Source organism: Leopardus geoffroyi, chromosome B4 (assembly GCF_018350155.1).
Source record: "Leopardus geoffroyi isolate Oge1 chromosome B4, O.geoffroyi_Oge1_pat1.0, whole genome shotgun sequence".
In the NCBI taxonomy this organism is placed as follows: Eukaryota; Metazoa; Chordata; class Mammalia; order Carnivora; family Felidae; genus Leopardus; species Leopardus geoffroyi.
In genome coordinates this window covers 22,655,941-22,679,360 of record NC_059341.1, presented here as the reverse complement: position 1 = coordinate 22,679,360, position 23,420 = coordinate 22,655,941, and the positions used below count along the sequence as shown (strand labels likewise).

The window sequence follows — 23,420 nt, the reverse complement described above, 5'->3', positions numbered from 1 at the left end:
TATAGAAGGAATTGGGCAACCGTTTTGTAGTGTGCTAGATGGATAGAATTTTGAAAGGTAGATATTTGGGGAAGGAAAGGCCACCTCACACACCTGGAGTAAGAACTGTGAGGCGTCTCTGCTTGGGTGTTGGGGTGCAGATGATACTGTCCATCGGCCTGTGCTATTCTTTGTGCAGTGGGAAGGTGGGCTTAGGGGTATGGCTTGGGGAACAGTCGTCATTAGACTGGGGTGAGAAGAGTTGGAAGCCTGGCTAAAGACTGTTGCATGACTGATTGCTAGGATAATACTGAACGCCAGACCTAGAGCAGCAGAGTCATGTTGCCAAGAGCTGAGGATCCGGAGCCTACCTACCTGGGTTCAAATCTCAGCTCTACCACTCTCTAGCTGTGTATTCTTGGACAAATTTCTTAACATACCTAATTGACTGTTTTCTGAGCTATAAATATGAGGGCTTATACCGATACCTGCCTCAAAATGTTGTCCTGGGGATTAAATGAGATCACCTGGAGGAGTGTGCAGTAAACGCTCAAAAAAGTTAGCAGTGGTGCAGGCAATGGTAGAAGGGTCATCCATGAGAGGCCTTGCTGAGTGGCCTGCATGAGCTCTGGTGACCAGGGATGTGTTGAGAAACAGGGGTCAGGCACTTAAAGAATCACTGAGAGCTCAACTTTTTAAGTCTCTTCTTCCCCACCCTTCAAAACACACACATACACCATCGCAGTCACCCTACCATGTGCAAAAATAGAAAAGCAAGCAGGAAAAGGACTTAGGAGAAAAAGAAATTAGGATTTTTTTCCAACAGGATATAACGGAGACATTGGAAGAATATCCACATGGAGATAGTCACTGGAAGTTGAACACTGAGCTCTTGAAGTCTAGAGAAATGGCAAAGTTAGGGTTATAGCTTCTAGGGTCATCCACGTTGAGGTAAGCGAAGCCAGCAGTAAGATAAAAACCACAAGTGAAAAGGTGCAGATTTAAACAAAAGCAAATTCACACATATACACACACTCAACACACATACACACTGTAGTGAGTTCTGCCTGAGCACACTGAAGACAGTTTAGGGGCAGAAGGAAGAGGAGTTAGTGAATGAAGCAGGCTGAGATGTGTCTGAACATACGTAGGGGATTTAGAAATGGCGGTGTAATGGGAACCAAGATTTCTAAGGAAACCACTGGTTGGTGCAAATGCAGACCTGAAATAAAAGAGGTCTGGGAGGCAGCGACTGATTTTGGTATTAGGAAATAATTTAGGATGTAGGGCCAATTCTGGGGAGTGTGTTCGAAATGCGTACCTAAACGCAAAGCTGTCACATATAAGTAAAAATTAAAGACACACAAGAGGGAAAGAACTGAAAGATGGGAGCAGAAAATCTCAGGTAGTAATCTCAAAGTGCGTAAAAAGGTAGAAAAGGCCCTAACTGTGAAAAAGCCACTGGGTTTGATGAACAGGAAGTCACTGGTACCCTCTGAGAGCCACAAAATGGAATGGCTCATCTTTGAGTTGTACATTTGTGAATTGCAAGCCCTGTGAATGCATGCACCATTTTTTGCAAGAGGGCCTCTTCCATATGGTGAGCTCAATCCCTTGGGAACTAAATTTCAAAGCGACTATCTAACTTTGTAATAAAACAAAAGCCATGTGATTAAATTAGATCAGGGTGATTTGCACCCACGTGTAAAGAATCAGGAGCTGGGTGTGCTCAGTTCCAGCAGAAAACTACAAGTCTCCTTCCACAGACTAGCCTCATAAGTGCTCAGCTAGATGCTAAATGAAAAACTAGACGCATGTTTTCCCCAGCAGGCAGCATATTCTGTGCATGCTCTGGGGCCCAAAACCTCAAAGTTAATACTTGAGTCTAACATGCTTCCTGAGTAACACCACCGCCATCATAAAACTGCTCTGGGGAGCGGACTGTGGTGGATTCGGAGTCTCACGTTTTCTTGGGTTTTGCAGGTAAGATCTTAAAGGCACCATTGCCAGACGGTCTCAGGGGCCACTGCCAAGCTCTGGTGTTGCTGTTTTTGCACCCCTGCTTGATCCAACCAATGTTTCTGCTGATATGCGTATTTGCTGGTAATGAGTGGGCAGCCGGGCGGGCTGTCCCAGGCTGCATCTGGAGGCTGGTGGTTGAAGGCAGATGACATCAGGCGCAGGGCTGCGTAACTGACTCATACGAGTAGTTATCATCAGATTCCTTCACGGCCACGCGCACATTGCAAACATACGGAAGGATGGAGCTCCCCTAAGCCTACCACGCAGCTTGGTTTAGTCTACAACAATTGATCCCTGCTTTGTTCTCTCTTTCTGTTCTTTACCATAACTGACGGGGTAATGCAGCTGGGCTTCAGGCCGGGCTCACCAAAACCTCCTTGCCTTTAATGGCAAGGCAGCCACGCTCATGGAGGAAAGAGAGAGAATTCCATGTCTCTTAGCTTCTGGAATCTGCAAATCGGGGCCAAGTTACAAACTGCAGGCATGATCACACCTCGTTGGTTTTAAAACCACGTTCTGTTTCTCATATCTGAGTAGTCTTCATGGAAACCTAAAAGCGTGTCTGTGGGTTGGATGGCGAACATGTGCTGTCTTGTCATCTGAGGACAACAGTTGATTTCCTCACACACACACACACACACACACCCCACTGTGTAAAAGGAGGCTGTGGGCAACACAGAAAGATCGCTAGGGTCTCATCTAAAAGTGAAAGCAGAACAGCTTTACTGAAACTCATAGCCAAAGTTCTGAATTCTAACGGGTTTCATCCATATGGTTGATATTTGAGTCTCTACGCGCTCACTGCTGGTCTTTATGTAGGTACCACATCTGCTTAAGAGTTAAAACAGGTGTCCTCCCCAGCCATAAACAAGATTTTCAGAGGCGATTCTGGGGCCCCTTGTGGCCTCCACGTAACAGAAACAGAACTGTGACAGCCACGAACGTCCAGTTCGAAGGCCAGACATATCAAAAAAATAAGGATACCAAGGGAACAAAGACACTTAAGGACGTCAGGGAGAAAAAATAATGAAATAATAAAAAGCAAGGGTACTATGACACTCAGTCCATGTTTCATGATCAGCATGACTCAATCTGTCTTCACGTGGTGCTGGTTTACATTTAAAGTGTAACTAGCTAGGGGCGCCTGGGTGGCGCAGTCGGTTAAGCGTCCGACTTCAGCCAGGTCACGATCTCGCGGTCCGTGAGTTCGAGCCCCGCGTCGGGCTCTGGGCTGATGGCTCAGAGCCTGGAGCCTGTTTCTGATTCTATGTCTCCCTCTCTCTCTGCCCCTCCCCCGTTCATGCTCTGTCTCTCTCTGTCCCAAAAATAAATAAACGTTGAAAAAAAAAAAAAAAGTGTAACTAGCTAAAAATAAGCCTCAAAATCCTAGATTTTCTGAAGTAGCAACACAGCCTTCACTTCAAATTGCACATCATTTCTGACATAAAAAAAGCAGTTGAGGACGTAAGAAGCCTTTTTCCCAAGGTGTGGGCTCTGGCCCACAATGTCATCACTCATATTGCAGTCCAGCATTCCCTAGAAATTCTTCCAGTGCTTTCGATCCTCCTGGCCTCTCGGTCCTAAACTCACACACCTTGTGGGGGACGCAGAACAATCGTCCCCCAAAGATGTCTGCGTCCGAATCCACTGAACCTCTGACTATACGAGAAAGGGGGATTAAGGTTGCTACAGAGCCGACCTTAAAATAAGGAGATTATTTTGGAGCACTGGGTGGGCCCGATGTAATCACAAGTGTCCTTAAAAGTGGAAGAGGGAGGGTTAGAGACGTGATGATGGAAGCAGGGTCAGAGAGATGCTATTTGGCTGAGCCTGAAGATGGAGAAAGGGGACCACAAGTCAAGGAATGCGTGTGACCTCCAGAAACCGGGAAAAATGGAAACATTCTCTCTACAGCTTCCAGAAAGGACAGCTGATGTCCTGTCAATGACTCCTGGAGTTTATAGTCCACTGAGGACCATGTCAGACTTCTGACCTCGAGAAGTTTAAGATAGTAAACCTGTGTCATTTTAAGCCACTAAACGTATATTCATTTGTTACAGCAACAACAGCAAACTGATACGTGCTGTCCGGAAGCAGAGACAGCCTTTACCTCGGGAATGCTACCACGACACGGACAGACAGTGCCTGGGTCTCTTTGACAAGAACACCTATTCATTTACTTTTTTCTAGTTAAACTCCAGCATCCAGCAAAGTGCTAATCCTCAGAAAGGATGATACAAAATGGTGCAGCATCTTCTAAATTTGTGTGTGTGGTGGGGAGGAGGTACAGCTGGAGGGGAACGTAACGTTATTGTTAGAAACTCAATCCCTTTTTAGCGAACCTGCATTAATGTGATTTTAAAAATCTGCCTTTTCTGTTCCCCGGTGCTTTTTTCTTCAAAACATCCCTGTGTGCTTTGAATGTTTGGATAATCTTCTGAGATGATCTACATCTAGAGAACTTTAGCTCCCAAATCATGCAGATTTTTGGACTATGCCTTCAACGTGATTCAGATAAGGTCTGATAATATTAATACAGTACAGCAGCAAATGGTCTTCAATTCGAAAGGGAACAATTTAAGTAGGATGCTTGGAAGAGCTGACAGGAGAATGTTAACAGATTCTACGTGGAACTGTACATTGGTTTTTTTGTTGTTGTTGTTTTGTTAGTTTTCATTGGAGAAAAAAAGAGCAAGAGATCCTCTGAGTAAGTTAATTGTACGTAGACCACAGACACTTTTATGCAAAGATTCTCAGGATCCCCTTGGAGTGAGGACACAACGAAATTCCATGCTTAGAGATAAATGAGGATGTGTCGGGCCCTATATCACTCCCTTTGCCCCAAATGTCCAGGAAATCTGATTTCTTTACCAAGGAACAAATAATGAGTCATCAGACAAGATGAGTGTTGAGAACCTTTAAGATCTGAGGGTGGACTGTGGCTGCCATCAGGAGACCATGCCAGAGAACGAATGGGCCGGTCTGACCTGTCGAACAAAATTAAAAATAGAACGGGAACACTTACCCTCATGTCTCCATTCACAGTTTTCGGTGTGTGATTGAATGCGTGCGCAGGGTCCTTATTGTACACTTTGAGGAGCGATCGGTCCTGAATGTTCCTGGAATCAAACACAGCAATAACTATGGCAGATGAAAGGAGCCTTATTTTGGCCATGTCCTTTGCCTGCCCTGGAGAATCAGGTAAAAGACATGAACAGACACTCCAGCTGTTGCCTACAATCAACCAGACAAAAAGTCCCTTCACCACAAAATAGGCAAAAATAAATAAGGAAAAGGAGAAAAGTGACCTCGGCTTTTCTATCCTGTTTTTGTTCTTAGGAAAGTATCAGTCTTTCCCCAGAGTCCTCCACCCACAAATACCAGGTAGCACGGGCTTTCTTTCAAGATTTGAGCAAGGAAAGCTAACACTTAAAGAGACAATAAAGCTCCAATACTTACAATACGTTCAAAGAGATTTGGTTAATATTTAAATATTTAATAGTTTACTTTGCCGAAACACCTGGTTTTCTGCTTATCTCATGAATGCGCACAAATGAAAATGGTTTCCCCTTCAAATACTTTCAGCAAGGAAAAGAAATGTATTTGCAGTCCATAAAAAAAAAAAAAAAAAAAAAGTACGACCAAGATCAAAACTAGTATCCTTCCGATGCTTTTTTTTTTTCTCTTCCACAGTGGGTTTTAAAAAGACTTTTCTGCATACAGGTTGACTTACTGGACGTGCAGGGGGTTTAGAAGGAATAGCAGAGAAAGTCTTCTGCTGGTCTGTTTCTCCTTCTGAGCCCAGCGTTTAGAGCTCCAGTGTCAGCCATACTGCAGCAAAGGACAGAAGTCCCACACCTTGCTTAGAGCCCTACCTTATAATTGTTTAAAAGCATATGAACGTCTATGAAGTCCTTCTCCCTCCACATTCAGCTTTCATCAGCAGAAGGGCCACCCAGGGCACTTTCAGCCCCGTCTACACTGAGTCTCCCCAAGGCCGGTGCGCTGAGCTCAGGGAAATGTGTGCAAGAAGAGGCATTCCTTTCCTCCAGGTGCAGGACACGCTCTGTGGGCTGATCGCAATCTCTGGCATTACTGGGTTATGTTTTGTTTTAAATGAAGTGAGGGATTCTTGGACCGGTCTTGCTTCCCTCCTTTAAATATGTCAGTAATTGCTTTGAAGCAATGACTAGCCCAAGCTTGCATGGCTGCCCCAGCCTTCAAGTAGCTCATTACAAGCTGGTGTGAGAGGGGTTGGGTTACTGCGAAGGCAAGAGCTCACAGAAGGTGAGGATACAGGAATTCCCTAAAGGACCCTCCTGTGGCTGGAGGGGGGAGGGAGTCACAAGGGACAATATGAAGAAGCTGAAAACCTCACTTGAGCCATGAAAAAAACTTAGTGTGATTCTAAAGGTATTTTAAAAAGATGAGGTTGGTTTATGATTAATTTAGAAACATGCTCATCCAAGAGGAACCAACAGTAAAGGCCCAGATTGCATTTACCATGGCAACATTTACAACATGGGATTTCAACCTGACCGCTCTACAGCATTTCCTTAAGGAAAATACGAAGAACCCAACACAATGACGAAATAGTTAAATGTTTAACAAATACGCTGTCACTTCAAAAATACTAGATATGAAAGGAAATTTGTCTCAAAAATACTGGATGTGAAAGGAAATTTGTCTCTGGGCTGAGAAGATGAAAGCCATTGTCTTCAGTTATAATCTACATGGTACATTTTGTGGGCAAGGGGGACACTGTATATAATGCCGATGGTGGGAATTTATTCTCCCATTCAAATAAAACATAATTGAGGCATTTTATGCACATGAGCAAAGAAAGAGAGTAATTCTTGGGAAAAAAACCTACATTTGATCACCTAGCATAAACATTATATTCATCACGAAATAAAAACAATTCACCCACTTAAAATATTTGTAGGTCCATTTTTATAAGGAAATCAAAATACTGAAAAGTAAAATTATAGACAAAGTTATAAATCAATGACTTTCCAGTTAAACATTAAAAAAAATTTTTTTAACGTTTATTCATTTTTGGGAGACAGAGACAGAGTATGAGCAGGGGAGGGGCAGAGAGAGAGGGAGACACAGAATTGGAAGCAGGCTCCAGACTCTGAGCTGTCAGCACAGAGCCTGACCCGGGGCTCAAACTCATGAATCGCGAGATCATGACGTGAGCCGAAGTCGGACGCTTAACCGACTGAGCCACCCAGGCACCCCACCAGTTAAACATTTTAAATGAGATTAAAATCACTTTCACAAATGTAAACATATTAACTGAATATTATTAATGTTTAAAGAAAGGATCCCATCTACTCTCAAGCACTATTTTTATCTATTTTATCAACTGACTTTGCATCAAGGAGAAGTATCTCAGTTTGAAATTTGGGGCGACCTCTTCCTCTTTGACCTCCCTCCCTTCTCTTTTTCTAAGACTTCCTTGCAACACTCTGGAAGAACGTGTAAAGGAAACCCTAGCAGTAGCACCCTGAGTTTGGGAAAGTCTCTAGAAAATCGTGACTCGTTGCAGTTTAAAAGTGCTTGCATGAAAATAAATAAGTCAATAAATAAAAATGGTTGCAAGACAGTGGGGTCCAATTGTTTCTAATCACCTCATCAGGCTTGAGCTCCATAATGAAAAGTGGCTTCGTGTAGTGTCATACGGATTTATTATTCCAGTATTCTGACTGCACAACATGGAAATTCAAGAAAATTTCTGTAAAACAATTGCTGTACGTCTGTGTGAAAATACTACATGCGATCGTATGACCGCAAACACACTCTTCAGAGATACTGCGATCACTCCACGTTTAAGTTCATGCTCTATAAATTCGATTTTGTTTTTTTGGTGACAGGCTGATTAATAATTTATTTCAAAAAACAGACATGAATTTTCTGATACCCATGAATATTTAAACATGTTTTTTAAAAGCAGCAAGGCCGTGCAACAGATGTAGCACCCATACCTTGGGGCACGCGTCAAACTTTGAAAGCCCTAAATTACTCACACACTTTGGCACACGCCTAACTATGTCATCTGTGATCATTGTTAGATATTTATCAGTTTACACTTAGTATGCACTAGGAGGCATATTTTTAGGAAGTGGTTCTTATTAATTTCATAATGAAGAAACAGGGCATCCTGTTGTCCCCATGGGGAAGGGACCCAAAAATCCAAGTTGTGGACCAGGTCAGTTGGTCAGGGAACATTCCGAGGGAATAAGAAACTCCTCACCAAGGATGCGGACAGTCAGGCCTGGGGCTGGGCTTGGAAATAACCTGGCTGTGTGATCTTGAATGAGCCCTTTAACTTTTACACATCTGAGTTTCTGGTCCCATAAAATGAAAGGGCTGAATTAGTCACTACATAATTTTTTAAGTTCTAAAATGTCTAGAGGCTATAGGAGCGACTGCTTTTCTGGGCTGACCTAAGTCCGGTTTGTCAGGCTGTTTGGCTGGAAGAGATCAGATGGGTCCCCTCTGCTCTGGACACACCAACATCTCAGTAAACACAGATGCTTTTACTTCTGTGCAGCCTGCTGTGGCTTGAGTCTGCTTAGCTTCATTTGAGAGGACATTCTCCTGGGGGCCCTGGAGAAAGCCCACCTGGGAAGTGAGATTCTTTGGTAAGGCCAACTATTTAAGAAAAACATGAAAAAGGACAATGTTTCTCAGCCTTTTTTCTTGTGGACAACAGCACAGGGTCCCCTGCTTCGACTCTAACCTGTTGGTGTAAATAATGGCGCAGTGGGATCATTACCTAAAATGTTTCACAGCCTGTGAGGGAAAGAGCACTTGAGAAGGAGCTGGGAAAGTTCCAGTCACAAGCATGGCCTTATGGTGTTGATCAAGTCCCTCCACTATCTTCTGGGCCTCAGTTTCCCTAACTCTTAGTGGACTAGATTATTTCTTAACATTCTTTTCAGATGTAATAGGCAAGGATCTATGTGGAAGAAGTCTGTCCTCATCTTTGTAAACCAGACCTTATAAATGGATTACAGAAAAGCAGATCGTGAATCCACACCTGGGGGTAAGATAAGCCTACCAATCAGGGTAATAGCTGTGCTTTGTTCATGGGGACACGGAGAGATTAGGACTCAGTACAAACTGTAACAATGCTAAATGCAGTATGTTGGACACACACATACACACACACACACACACGCGAACACACACACGATGTAACTACCTACCTTACATCGTTTAGCTCATAATAGACATTTCTGCTTTCGTCTTTGATGTAAATGGCAACACTGGGCGACTCTAGCATCTTCATGGTGAGCTGCTGTGGAAAGGCACTTACGAAGAGAGCACGGATTGTGTCTGCACTTGTGATTTCATTCGGCATCCTGAGCTGCTTGGTTTCATCCCCATACTGGAGATAGAGAACCCCTGCATGCAAAATGAACAAGGTTATCAGTCCCAGATCAAGATGCACACAACACGCAGCAAAAGTTCAGCCACTCCTGTCTTACCACAGACAGCAACGTTCAGGACAAGCTTGGAAAGAGTGTAACAGGAGACATTTGTTTGGAATTTCCAAAGATTCACATAAATATTCACTTTTATTCCTTGGAGTCCAGGCAGATGTTAAAGAGGCTAATTTTCAACTCTTAAAACCAGAGACAGGAAGCTAACTTCTGGTAGCCGAAAGCAAAAGACAATACTTGATTCCCCTGAAAGGAATATTTAGGAATTTGACTCCGTAGGGTGATTTTCCCCATGTCTTTCACTAACTAACAACACAATCATTATAGCGATGGGTACGCTATATAGTTTAAATCTTTATAGTCCATTCAGAGACATGTTAAGTGGAAAGGCTACAATATTTCTGTGGCTCTAATACATATTTATTGAATGTTTATACCAAATGAAACTATCTAAGAAAAGAATCTGGCACCCCAATGTTTCAGAAAGAAAATGGAGCAAACCAGTTACACAAAAGACAAATGGAAACATCAGATCACAGAATTTTGGAGTTCCAGGGGGTATGTGGCTTCCAATGAACAATACCTCCCGGTATTCATACCCTTGTGAGTGTAATCCCTTACCACACTGTGTCTGGGTTTGACCATGTCTCACTTGTTTTGACCAATGAGACATTAGCATGTAAAATGCAAAATGGAGGCTTGGTAAGTGCTTGCACACTAGACCTTATCTTCTTGATGACTGTGGTCTTGGACGCTCCCTCACTGAACCAAGCTTCTGTGAGTCCAACTGAGCCCAATGGCGAGGCCACATGAAGAAGAATGAAAGTCCTGACTGACAGCCCCACTAAGCACCCATTCAATAGCCGGACCACTGGCCAGTCATGCGGGTGACCCATCTTGAGAGCACTTCCAGCTCCCAGGTGACCTGCTCCAGCTGTCAGATGGAACAGAAATGCAATGCCCCCTCCAAGCCCTGCCGAAACTACAGAATAAAGCAAATAAATAGTTGTTAATTTAACTCACTATGTTTAGGGTCCCTTGTTATTCAGAAATGTATAACTGAAACAGGATATCAAAGATCCGGACATTTCATTTGAATCCACTTCCTGTGAGAATCTATTGAGGACAAACTAATACCCTTAGAGTAAGCTTTGGCAGGAGAGACTCAAAAGAGAATAGAATATGGTTTCTGATTAAAGATGGCAATTCATGCAACGAATTCGTCTCTATCTCCTCCTGAAAGTCCATTAAAGTGACAACGAAGATTAACAAAGCGTAAATTAAAGAATTAAGAGAATGAGAGAGGAAAAAACAACAGACAAGAGAAAGTCAACACCTTTAAGTCTTCAAGGGGAGAACTTCACATAAAACATGCAGGGCTGGGGCGCCTGGGTGGCTCAGTCGGTTAAGTGTCTGACTCTTGATTTCGGCTCAGGTCATGATCTCAGGGTCGTGAGATTGAGCCCTGCATCAGGCTCTGTGCTGATCGTGGAGCCTGCTTGAGATTCTCTCCCTCCCTTTCCCTCTGCCCCTCCCCCACCTATGTGCGAACTTAAGCGCGCGCTCTCTCTCTCTCTCTCTCAAAAAATAAAATAAAATAAAGAAATAAAATAAAGAAATGTCCCTTTAAAAAAAAAAAAAACCAACAAAACAAAACAAAGGAGACTAACAAACAAAAACATGCAGGGCCAGGGAAGCTCCAAAACCAAAGCACCAGATCCTTCTGAGGGGAGGAATTCAGACTGAGTGCAAAGCATGAAGCCTGATGGAACTGTTCCTTCTTTTTAATGGTGCTGCAAACTGTTTGAAACTCCCCTTCTATCCCACTCAGCCAACCGACTCCCCACAGAAGAAGACTTAAGAGGTAGAATAAAACAGACTGGATTCTGGCTCATCAGGCACAGGGGAGAGTGGGTGAGGTGCCTTCTGACAAAATGCTTGCAAAGAGGTGACCCTCAGTCAGGAAGCTGGAGGAACCCTACAGGGGTTCCATTACACTTGAGGGTAATGGTCAAGTGCTGTCTGATCACCTCATTGCGAAGTGGCCCAACCCCGTATGAAAGCTTCCGGTTAGTACGACTATGCCCCACTCACACATTCACAGACTACCCAGGATTAACAGACATTTCACAGAAACCACTAACATGAAACACCAAAATAAACAGAAAACAGAAACTCAGAAAAGATGAGACTGTCCAAGAAAAGGGGAACATTTGGAGAACAAGGGCAGTCTCTGGGAACCATGACAGCAGGAATTAAGAATTGAGGGAGAAGAGGCGTGCCTGGCAGGCTCAGTCAGTAGAGCATGTGACTTTTGATCTTGGGGTTGGGCGTACAGATTACTTAATTAAAAAAAAAAAATTCAGGGAGGAAGAAAAAGTTGATGAAATCACAGAAAGTAGAGCAAAAAGATGACGGGACAGGAGACAGTGAAAAACAATAAGAAAAACAGAATTATTTCAGAGCATCCCAAGTCTTACTAACTGGAATTTGGATAAAAGAGATCAGGAAAAGCAAAAGTTCTACAAAAAGTATCCTGAAAAAATGTTCCCCCACACTGAAGGACCTGACATCAGAGATCGAAAAAGCTTATGAAACACACCACAGACTCGGGCTTGTCACTGAGACATTCCAGATGGTAAGGGGAGAGCAGAAGGTCCTACAAGTTCCCAGGGATTTGGGGAGGAAGGTCACAAAGAATCAGGAGTCAGAAAGGCATTAGAACAGCCACCCGGAGGGGGCTTGAGTGGCTCAGTTGGTCTAGCCTCTGACTCTTGATTTCAGCTCAGGTCATGATCTCACGGTCCTGAGATGGAGGCCCCCATTGGGCTCTGTGCTGGACATGGAAGCTGTTTAAGATTCTCTCTCTCCCTCTCTCTCTGCCCTTTCCCTACTCTCTCTCTCTAAAAAAAAAATAAATTAAAAAAATTTTCAATAAAAAGGTAAATAAAATGAAGGAAGGAAGGAAAGAAGGAAAGAAAGAAAGGAAGGAAAGGAAGGAAGGAAAGGAAAAAAGGAAGGAAGGAAGGAAGAAAGGAAGGAAGGAAGGAAAGAAAGAAAAAGGAAGAAAGAAAGAAAGAAGGAAAGAAAGAAAGAAAGAAAGAGAAAGAAAGAAAGAAAGGAAGGAAGAAAGAAAAAGGAAGAAAGAAAGGAAGAAAAAGAAAGAAAGAAAGTCAGTCAATAGCAACTCAGAAACCGGAAGACAATGGAGAAATAGCTTTGAAAATCCGGAAGGAAATATTTTTGATTTCAGTCTATATCCATGCAGACCATCAATGAGGTATTTATCATAATCAGCTTCTCATGAGGCCTTTCCACCTTGTCCAAAATTTCAGCAACCATTCACCCTAATACTTCATACCCCCCATTCTTATTTCTATTCCTCAGTAACATTCACAGACAGTGTAATTCATATTTTAACTCTTGCTGTTATTTGTCATCACTTTCTTCCTCTAGACTGTAACCTTCATGAGGTCTGGGATTGTTTTTTAAACTTTTGTTGTTGTTCACCACAGAACCCTTAGTGCCTATAGATACCACCTGTCGCGCAGCAAGTTCTCAACAAATGTCTGTTGAATGAATGAAGGAATGAATGGTTTGTCAGTCAGCCAAAAGGAATGTTCGTCTGGGGTCTGTGCAAGCCGTAAGGGCTTTTGCTACACGAAACAGCCCAGTAGTCTTGTTTCTGATTTGTACACAGATTAGAAATACTTTCTGAAGTAGCTGTCTCCTTACTCCTTGATTGGAGTAGTCCTTCTGCGCTGAGCATAAACAGCTAGATTTCCCCTCCGAGGAAATTTTGATCCTCAACTTCTTCAGGGAGTGAGTTTTTCAAAATATTCATGGCGTTACACATTCCTCAGGGTTCAGAAAAATCCTTTCAAGTCTGTCTGATCACACAGATCTTGCAATTTTTCGTCCCAAACGGGAGATGTGGTGACTGCCCCAATGGGATCGGTAATGCCGTAGCAAAATGCCAAAACCACTCTTGAGGTCTGGGACCGGACCATGCCTGGGCGAGGCCCCCGCCAATGGGTTACTTATGGCCTCGCTACAGTCAAATATGACAGCCTCGTTCACCCAGAGGGCCTGGTTCTCATTCCCACATCTGCATTCTGTACGTGTGTGTGCTTGAAATAGAATTTGTAGGCTCTGAGTGAAAAAAAAAAAAAGAAAAGATTGGGCCCAAATGACGGTTACCTCAGGGTCTGGCTGGTGCAGCTGCCAGCTGGGGCTACGAGTCCAGTTAGAGATCGTGAAAATCCGGAGAAGACGGGAAAAATGCCTTTTCAAACAGAGGGGAAGAGTCTTCTTACACTGGATTCAGTTTGCTTTCTCGACTCAGGAGAGGTATTTAGAAATGCTTTAAGTCAGAAGGCAATCTCTTAATATATGATGGCGTTTTACTGGCACGGTGATGAGACTCAATACACGCTGGCTACTTTCCTAGCCCTCGGCTGTACTGCCTGATCCAGATTCCAGGGGCAGTCTGAAGGACTTTGGATCATAAACTCTCATTTTGTGAAGGAGGAGGACAGGGAAACGCCTTTAGAGGAGGTCTGCTATGTGTCAGCAATGGGATGCACGGTTTTCCCATCAGCACTGTGTCTCCTGTCAGGTGGCTATGATGGCCCCGTGTCACAGATAAGGAAAAGGAAGATCAGAAGGTCCAGGGTGCCTGCCTAAAGCGAAAGCTAGTAAATGGCTATCTAGCTTCGATATCCCATTCTGTCAATCCACAGACCCCACGATCCCTCCCTTGACGCATAAGGCATCTGAAATTCTGCACGGGGTCTTACCCATCTCCTCCAGTCTTCCTCTCTGGACAATGCTAGCTGTCCTCACACTCTTCTCCTGCCCATCTGCTTGATGATACTGAAGCATGATGGGGGTGGGGGGCAGCTCAGAAAAAAAGATTCCCGTCTTTAAGTCTACTTAAACGCTGACACATGGTTGGAAACAATCCACTTTGCCGAGGGGAGCCGGGGCAGGCATAGGGCTCTGAAAGCAACAGTATTTTTTTTTTTTTTTAATTTTTTTTTTCAACGTTTATTTATTTTTGGGACAGAGAGAGACAGAGCATGAACGGGGGAGGGGCAGAGAGAGAGGGAGACACAGAATCGGAAACAGGCTCCAGGCTCTGAGCCATCAGCCCAGAGCCTGACGCGGGGCTCGAACTCACGGACCGCGAGATCGTGACCTGGCTGAAGTCGGACGCTTAACTGACTGCGCCACCCAGGCGCCCCTGAAAGCAACAGTATTGAAACCAACCTCAAGACACCTGGAGCCCCTCTGAGAGGACAGAATGTCCCAGGGTTCTTCTACCTCAATGGCCCTGCAGAGGCAATGTGGATTTTTCACCAAGAACTCTTGGTCACATTTTACAAAACAGAAATAAAGTACGCTTGGCAGGTCACGCTGGGGCTATACATCCTTATAATCTTTTCAATCTCGGAATGAGTTCCGGAACATGGGACATCTCAAATATTCCTTGTCTTGATGTAGTTAAGCAAGGATTTTCACCCAGTCACCTTGCTATGGACTGAATGTCTGTGTGCCTCCCCCCCCCCATTCTTATGTTAAAACCCTAATCTCCCAGGTGATGGTGTTTGGAGGTGGGGCCTCTGGGAGGTAATTAGGCCCCGAGGGTGGAGGACCCCGATGCCAGGAGTGCCCTTCTAAGAAGAGACACAAGAGTTTGTTTTCTCTCTCAGTTCTCTGTCACACGGACATAGACTGAGAAGAGAGCCATCGGCAAACCGTGAAGTGGGTCCTCCCCGGGCACCAGCCGAATTTGCTGGCGCCTTGGTCTTGAACTTCCAGCCTTTGGAACTGTGACAAATACGCTGTTTTAAGATACTCTGTGTATGCGAGTTTGTGACAGCAGCCTGAATGGGCCAATACGGACCTCAGTCTCCCATTGCGGCCCTATTACCCCACACCAGGCCGCAGTCCTATGGCACTCTGGATGTGCCGCAAATCTTGCTGTTCTGTGAACTCAGCATGCACGCTTACGACGCACGCTGCACCGCCACCGTGGGTGACCTTCCCACCAGTTTGCTCGGCACACACATTACCTCCTCTGAGCGATCTTCCGCGACCACTCCTGTGTCACGTTTCCACTGAGAATCGAGGAATTAATTTTTCTTTCTTTTCAAGTTTATTTATTCTGAGAGACAGAACAAGAGAATGGGTGTGCGTGCACGCAAGCAGGGGAGGGGTAGAGAGAGGCTCTGTGCCGTGAGCGCAGAGCCCGACGTGGGGCTCAAACCCACGAACTGGGAGACGGTGACCTGAGTTGAAATCAAGAGCTGGATGCTTAACCATCAGAGCCACCCAGGTGCCCCAGGAATTAATTTTTCTTACACCTGTGCTCACATTGTGTTTTACTGAAATTACAAGCATGGCTTTTTTAAAAAAAAATAATGTTTATTTATTTTTTAAGAGAGAGATAGAGGGCAAGCAGGGGAAAGGCAGAGAGAAAGGGAGACACAGAATCCGAGGCAGGCTCCAGGCTCTGAGCTGTCAGCACAGAGTCCGACGCGGGGCTCAAACTCACGAACCGTGAGATCGTGACCTGAGCTGAAGTCAGACGCTCAACTGCCTGAGCCACCCAGGCGCTCCACAAGTATAGCTTTTTTTTTTTTTTTTTTATTTTTGGGACAGAGAGAGACAGAGCATGAACGGGGGAGGGGCAGAGAGAGAGGGAGACACAGAATCAGAAACAGGCTCCAGGCTCTGAGCCATCAGCCCAGAGCCCGACGCGGGGCTCGAACTCACGGACTGCGAGATCGTGACCTGGCTGAAGTCGGACGCTTAACCGACTGCGCCACCCAGGCGCCCCAGCTTTTAATTCCACAGTATGATTACCTGCATTCATCAGATGGGAATATATAGTAGAATGTTAGACTCGTAGTAGATGCTCACATATCTTTCAGCTGAAATGAATTCAATTCTCCCTGTGATGCAGCCAATCTAATATGTATGCTTCCCTTCTGGCATGCCTTCCATAATCTCCCTTAAATGGCATTTCCCACAGGCAGATGATGGGGACAATCCAAATGACCTACATTCCTCAGTTTCTCCAAATCCAATTTATGATTATGCAAATCAGTATTTGCATTACAACTATTGCAAACGGCCAATGCCTTAAAAATAGAAAGATCGCTTATAGTACTTCCTGATAGGGAACTCAGTTGTCAACTTACTAAGAAAAATATAAATATGAAAATATTAAGATAGCTTTTTATACCTGTGAAATTGGCAAAGGCGTTTACAATACAATAAACAGTGCTGACAAGGGTTGGAAAAATGAATTTTCTCACATACCACTGTTGCGAAAGTAAACTGACAGCACTTCTCTAAAGGGCTATTTGTGTCAAAAACCCTCTAAATTACACATACGGTTTGAGCCGGTAATTTCATTTCTACATATTTATGCATAAAGATGTAGTTGTCAGGATGCTCAATAAAGCATCATCTATAGGAAGAACATAGGGGAATTCCACCATTAGGGGAGTCATTTAATAAATCCATTCATTTGATAAATCAATTCGTTGAACACTACGCTGTCATTAAAGGAATTCTAGAAGGATACGAGAAAATTTTTATAGTTTGTTAAGTGGTGAAGCATACTACAAAACAGAAAGGAACCAGATTTGTAGAAATCAGTTAATCACCTTGATGGCAGGGATGATGGAACAGGTCTTGTTTGGTCTGAAGCTTATACAGTTTTGAGGGACCTCTTTAAGAACAATTAGAAATATCAAATCCAGTAGGAAAGTTAGTAACTTATGCATGGGGACCTGAACCTTGGTTTCATCATGGTAAGTTCATGGTAAGTTCGAGTTCATGGTAAGTCTACCTATTTGATGACTGCACACCAAAGTGACAAGAAGAGTCATTGTCTTTGGGTGATAAGGTCATGGATGATACTGTTCTCTCCGATTTTTCTTCATATTCTCCATTTCCTAGAATAAGTATGCTTTCATTTGATCATTTGAAAAGGTAACTTCCACAGATCTAAAGAGACTGGCCAACTAGGGATTCTCCTCAGGAAACCGGGGAGTTTTTTCAGCCGGAAGAGATGGGCCAAGGAGGCTGCTCCTAGAAAAATTTCCGTTGGCGTCGGCAGAATTGTAAACTGGCATCCGAAATGGGGACGACATTGGTGGTTGATATAAACAAAAGATCCCAGATTAGTTAACACACTGGTGTATCCTTAAGAGACTGAATTCAAGAGTCTTATGATTTAGAACAAAATGAACTGAAGGGGACCCGTAGGGATGGCTTCATCCCTTCACTACATAAGCCCCTATGATGTGCCGGGTCCTATACCAGAAATGGGAAGTACAGAGGTAAGCCTCTGGTCACCCTCTGTGTTCTAACCCCTCCAGAGGGGCTCCATAAACGACACTGTCCTTTAGAAGTTAGCGATTCATAGCTAACACCCGCTGGCATTCTGTTTTGGACACAGCAGCGTTTTCAAGACAAGTCTGCGTGGGTTCCTTGAAAAGCTCCAGCATGCCCTCAGATGTCAGTAACTTTTCCCGTCCTGAGCAGACCCATGCTGCTATGTCCCTTCCTATGGAGTAGCTTTTCAAGCAGGTGACAAAGCAGGATGGTGACAGTTGCCTTGTGAGGAGGCACAAGGTAATAGAAAATTTATTCTCCATAGAAAGTTGATAATCTTTATTTTTGGAATAACCTCTCAGCTTTCAGTGTCTTTGTTTTGGGTAACCAGCAACTCTTTGCAGAAGTATCTGAAGAACGATTATATCAATCAAATAGCTGCTTATTTCATCCAGATACCTGATATTTAAGGCAATGTAAGACTTTGTGAAGTCTTTTAACTAATTTATCTTCTATTAGTTATAATTGAGGAACTATGGAGCCCTCTGGAGAATCCCTAAGGGAGAGTCTTTATGAAAGACTAAGAATTTCCTGGCAAATAAATGCAATTTTATGCCAAATTCTAATTTACAATGTGCTTTAAAGAGTCCTAATTGTGGAGCCACCTGCATTAGCATCACGGAAGAAGATGTTAAAAAAAAATAAGTCTGTTGGAAGTTGAATATGATAGAGTCTTGCCCCACTCAACAACCTGACAGGCAGTAGTCACTGGACAGAGATCCTGCTCGGAGGCACTCATTCTCAAGACAAAGTCTTAGTCATGGCACCATTGCGATTAACTCCTTAACTTTATTTTGTTCCAGACAAATTGGTATACCTGGGACTCAAGTGATATGATAGTACCATTGAAGTGAGATCCCAAGGCATTTCTCTAAGAAAAAAAAAAAATGCCTTGAAGAATGTGTTGATGACTTCTGGAATTCAAGCTGTGTTGAAGTCATGAGTGTGTTGGATGCTGATTTCTGGGGCTGGGACCCTATTCATTCCCAGTGGATCTTACTGCTTTTTTACGTGGATAGTTAGAAACTTGCCTCTGAAGAAGCTATAACGCACAGTCACTACAGAACTTGCGCAATGTCAAGGGAGTCAATAATTTAATCTTGAAGGTTACTCAGCAATTAGGGTGGAAAATGCATGAAATGCTGTGAGAAACACCGGAATTAAGTATGAGAAGTACGGTACAACTGTAACTAAATTCTTTCTTATACTTCAGGTGAGCTGTCAGTTAAATTAAACATCGCAATGTCCATTCATTTTATGTTTTTAAATTTTTTATTGTTATTTTATTTTAGAGAGAGAGAGAGCACAAGCAGGGGAGAAGAGCAGAGAGGGGGAGAGAGAGAGAGAGAGAGAGAGAATATTAGGCATGCTCCATGCTCAGCACAGAGGCTGATGTGGGGTTTGATCCCATGACCCTGGGATCATGACCTGAGCTGAAACCAAGAGTCAGCTGTCAGCTGCTCAACCGACTGAGCCACCCAGGCGCCCTGTCAATTCATTTTATAAGGCTAGTATTAATCTGAATGACAGGCAAGTAGTAAAAGGAAAAGCTTGAAATTTCAACACAACCCCCTAAATAAAATATTAGCAAAACAGACCTAGCAAAGTATGAAAAAATACATCATGACCAAGAAGAATTTATCTCAGGACTATAAGGATGGTTTGACACTACATAGTCTAGTCCTAATATATTCTACAATAAGAAATAAGAGGAGCTCTATACGATAATCTTGATAGCGTCAGAAAAAGGTTAAGAAAAAATAAGTTAAAAGTAAGAACTCTTTTAATTTGGCGAAAGGTATCCAACCAAAAACCTCAAAGAAGGGTAACGCTTAATGATGAAACATTAGAAACACTGTCCTTAAACTTGGATTTTTGCGGGGGAATAGGAGCACCAGGCTGGCTCAGTCAGTGGAGCATGAGACTGTTGATCTCAGGGGTGTAAGCCCGAGCCCGATATTGGGTGTAGAGATTACTCAAAAACAAAAACTTGAAACTCAGATTTTTTTGTTATTGCTGCATCTGAAGTCAGTCTGAGTAGCACCGTTAGTACAAGAAAAAGAAATAAAAATGCATATGGATTAGGAGGGATAATCAAAACTGCTTTTTCTCAGGTGATATAACAGCAAATCCAAGGAAACTTGCAGACACGCTATTAGAACTAATGAGGATTCAATATGACTGAATGATGTACAATCAATATATACATTCAACAGCAACCCCAGATACTAGAAAAAAAAATTAGAGAATACAGTTTAATAAAAATATGCCACTGACAGCAACAATCCTGCAATTCTGAAGAAAACAGTAAGAGGGAGTATTTGCTGTACTAGCTATCAACACTATTAACACTGTGGTTTTGGCACAGGGATGGAACAAACAGAATTATGGAACAAAACAGCCCGGAAAAAGACACGGGATTTATGAAAGCTTGATATATGGCAGAAGGAGTGGGACAAAGCCATGGAGAAAGGACTATTCAAGAAGTAGTGTGAGGAAAGTTGGTTCTCAAAATGGAAAAAGTAAAAAAAAGAAAAAAAAATCCTTTCCTTATGCTATAAGTAAAATAAATTCCTGATGGACTAAAGACCTGTGAGAAGTTAAAACTATGAGATTTAAAAAACAAAACAAAACATGATGCTGTCTCCTAACACACTGATATGGGGACTTTTATTTTATTTTATTTTATTTTATTTTATTTTATTTGAGAGAGAGAGAGAGAGAGAGAGGAGCAGAAAGAGAGGGAGAGAGAGAACCTTACGCAGGTTCCACACCCAATGTGGAGCCCAACGCGGGGTTCGATCCCATGACCTGAGCTGAAATCAAGAGTCAGATGATTAACTGACTGAGCCACCCAGGCATTACAGGGACTTTTAAAAGAAATAAAAACCATAAGCCATAGTGACAAATACTGCTGAATGACACTACCTTATAGAATATTTTTACTGTAAAAGGCATTATCACCAAAATAAAGAAGACAAACCACAGTCTGAGAGAAGTCATTTACAAGTCACGTGTTCTACCAAGGACTAGTATTCAGAATAAATAAAGAACCCTTATCAATCAATAAGAAAATAGAAAGTGGGAAATAATAGATATCCCAAACTCACGGCATAAGAAGGCAACTCTCAGAGGAAGAAGCCCCAGCAGCCAATAATCATAAAAGTGCCCAACCTCACTATTGATTATGGAAATAAAAATGGAAACCATGGCCTTGCATACCCATCAGAGAGGCAAAAGTCAGTAAACCCAGTGACCCCAAGTATTGGTGAAGTCATGGAAAGTGCAGTCTGCTCTTCACTGCTCGTGGGATACCTGGTAAAACTGAAGATGTTCATCCCGTCACCTGACTTTAAATTATCCATCAGAGAGAAGAATCTCACAAGCCAAGCACTTGTTCCAAGATGCTGTTTACAGCACCATTTCCCACCACTTTGTCCTCAGTGGTTTATTCATATAATGGGACAGTAAACAGCATTTACAATGAAGAAACTAGAACCACATCTATCAACGTGTGTCAATATCAAAAACATAATGTTGCACGGCCGCAGAAAGTTACCAAGGATGCACGCAATATGTTCCTATTTATGTAAAGTTTTATAATGCAGAAAAATAATATATACTATTTATGATATACCAGTAGAAGCACTAAAAATGGCATGACGGTCACATCCCCCAACTTCAGCATGTAGTTAGCTCTGGGGAAGTAGGGAGGAAGAAAAGAAGATCGAATTTTACATTTTACTTCTTTAAAAATGCCAGAGGGCCTGAAGCAATTACAGAAAGATAGTTTTCCTTTCGGGGCACCCAGCTAGCTCAGTCAGAGGAGCATATGACTCTCGATCTTGGGGCCGTGAGCTCAAGCCCCATGTTTGGGACAGAGACTAGTAAAACAAAAATAACTTTAAAAAAAGAGATACTTTTCCTTTTGAAATTTGACAGAAATGTACAGAGCACTTTCCATGTACCAGACCCTGACCTTTCCAAACATTAACTCCTTTAATCTTCTCTATGAGGTCGCTACTGTAATTATCCCCATTTCACAGATGAAGAACACTGAGGCAAGAGAAGTAACTTGTATGACTCATCCTCCCTGTTAATGACAGTAACCACTGTACTATGCTGTCTCTCAACTGTTAAACAGATGCGAATATCTGTTTAACTTTGGTAACGTCTATTATATTATGTTTTCTGTCTTTTTCCATTCAAAAAACTAAAAACCACATATGTGTGTGTGTATATATATATATATATACATATATATGTATGTATATTACACATATACACACACACATATGTGTGTGTGTATATGTGTGTGTGTGTGTGTGTGCGCACACACACATACATATATTTAAAAGAATGCCAAATAATGCTGTCTAAATAGTGTCACTTCCACAGAGCACCCAGGAGCTTATACCTGAATGTAATTATGGGAATTTGGGAAGTTTTCCTTGACTTTTGATAAAAGAATGGGTATGGGAATTTTACAGTACAAAGGATAAAGGGCACAAAAGGAAGAAGAAGATTTTCTTGAAGACAAGAACAAAAGCGTAAAAGTATAGTAATCCTGATCTCAGAAAAACATTTCTCGACCTTTCAGGGATATGCAAAATGCAACTTTTATAGTTTCCGATGTATGTTTTCAAAGTACCAGAAAGACTCTAGCTATAATTCAGAAAAAGCCTATAATCACCCCACTAGGAGATTTGTACATCCTGCATTTTCTTCAATCATTCTGATAAGCAGATTTAGGTACAGAGATCATGGACATTAGTAAGACACCATCTGAGTTACTCTGAAACTTATTTTCTTCCCTGCTAAATGATTAGTATTTTACATGATAATAACCACTAATTATTTCGGATGAAGAAACAGATCTCTAGCAAAGTTTTCAGTATGAAATTCTAACTTTTATGTCATTTACTTGTAGATTTCAAAAAAAACCCACCAATATTCAGTGTTAATTTTATTATTCAGAATTTCTTTTGTTTTCTACTATTCTGTGAAAATTACTCTGCTCGAAAAGGTAACAACCTTCTTCATCCTCAAGCTGGGGGAGAAAGACATTGCAAGATGATGACAGGATGAGCCTTTTTTCTCCCCTTGTAGGCAACCCCCCTAGGATCACCAGGGATTTCCCGAGGAAACTTTCCGGGTAAATCGGAGCAGTGTTGCTTATTTATACTTTGATATGCTAATGGCAATAAAATAAAAACCATCCTTTGCTGACAAATGTCATAAACAAATGCCAAGCGACCCACTCTCTAGGATTTCGCTACAGAGGGCAGACTCCCGACTTTGTGAAACTCATGTTTATAAAGTAGTAAATGTGGGATGCTTGGGCCCCAAAGAGTCTTGCCTTCTGGTGCCACTTCTTCCCACATCTTTTCTCTGCCTTGCTCCCGTACCCCAGCTGTACCCCTTGGTCTCCCTCCAAAGTCCAGCCTTAGACAGGGGGTCCCATCCCCGGCAAGGCTGGTCTCTGTGGGTCTGTGACTGTCATGGAACTCATCCACTCTCTAGCAGCTCAGGGAAACAAGCTGCGGTGGGGGG

The 23,420-nt window shown here is 42.8% G+C and overlaps 1 protein-coding gene across 17 annotated transcripts in view; it reads right to left on the bottom strand.

Moving 5' to 3' along the window:
• Positions 1-23,420, bottom strand: part of KIAA1217 (KIAA1217 ortholog) — a 451,458-nt gene that overhangs the window by 90,905 nt on the left and 337,133 nt on the right. For 16 of the 17 annotated variants that reach the window (XM_045462891.1, XM_045462888.1, XM_045462889.1 and 13 more), the window contains 2 exons: positions 9,219-9,417; positions 5,027-5,120 (listed from right to left, as the gene is read on the bottom strand). In XM_045462891.1, coding sequence (XP_045318847.1) covers positions 5,027-5,120; positions 9,219-9,417 — 293 coding nt within the window. Of the gene's footprint in view, positions 1-5,026; positions 5,121-5,876; positions 5,977-9,218; positions 9,418-23,420 lie in introns of those variants that run through there. The other variant, XM_045462895.1, reaches the window with a different exon arrangement.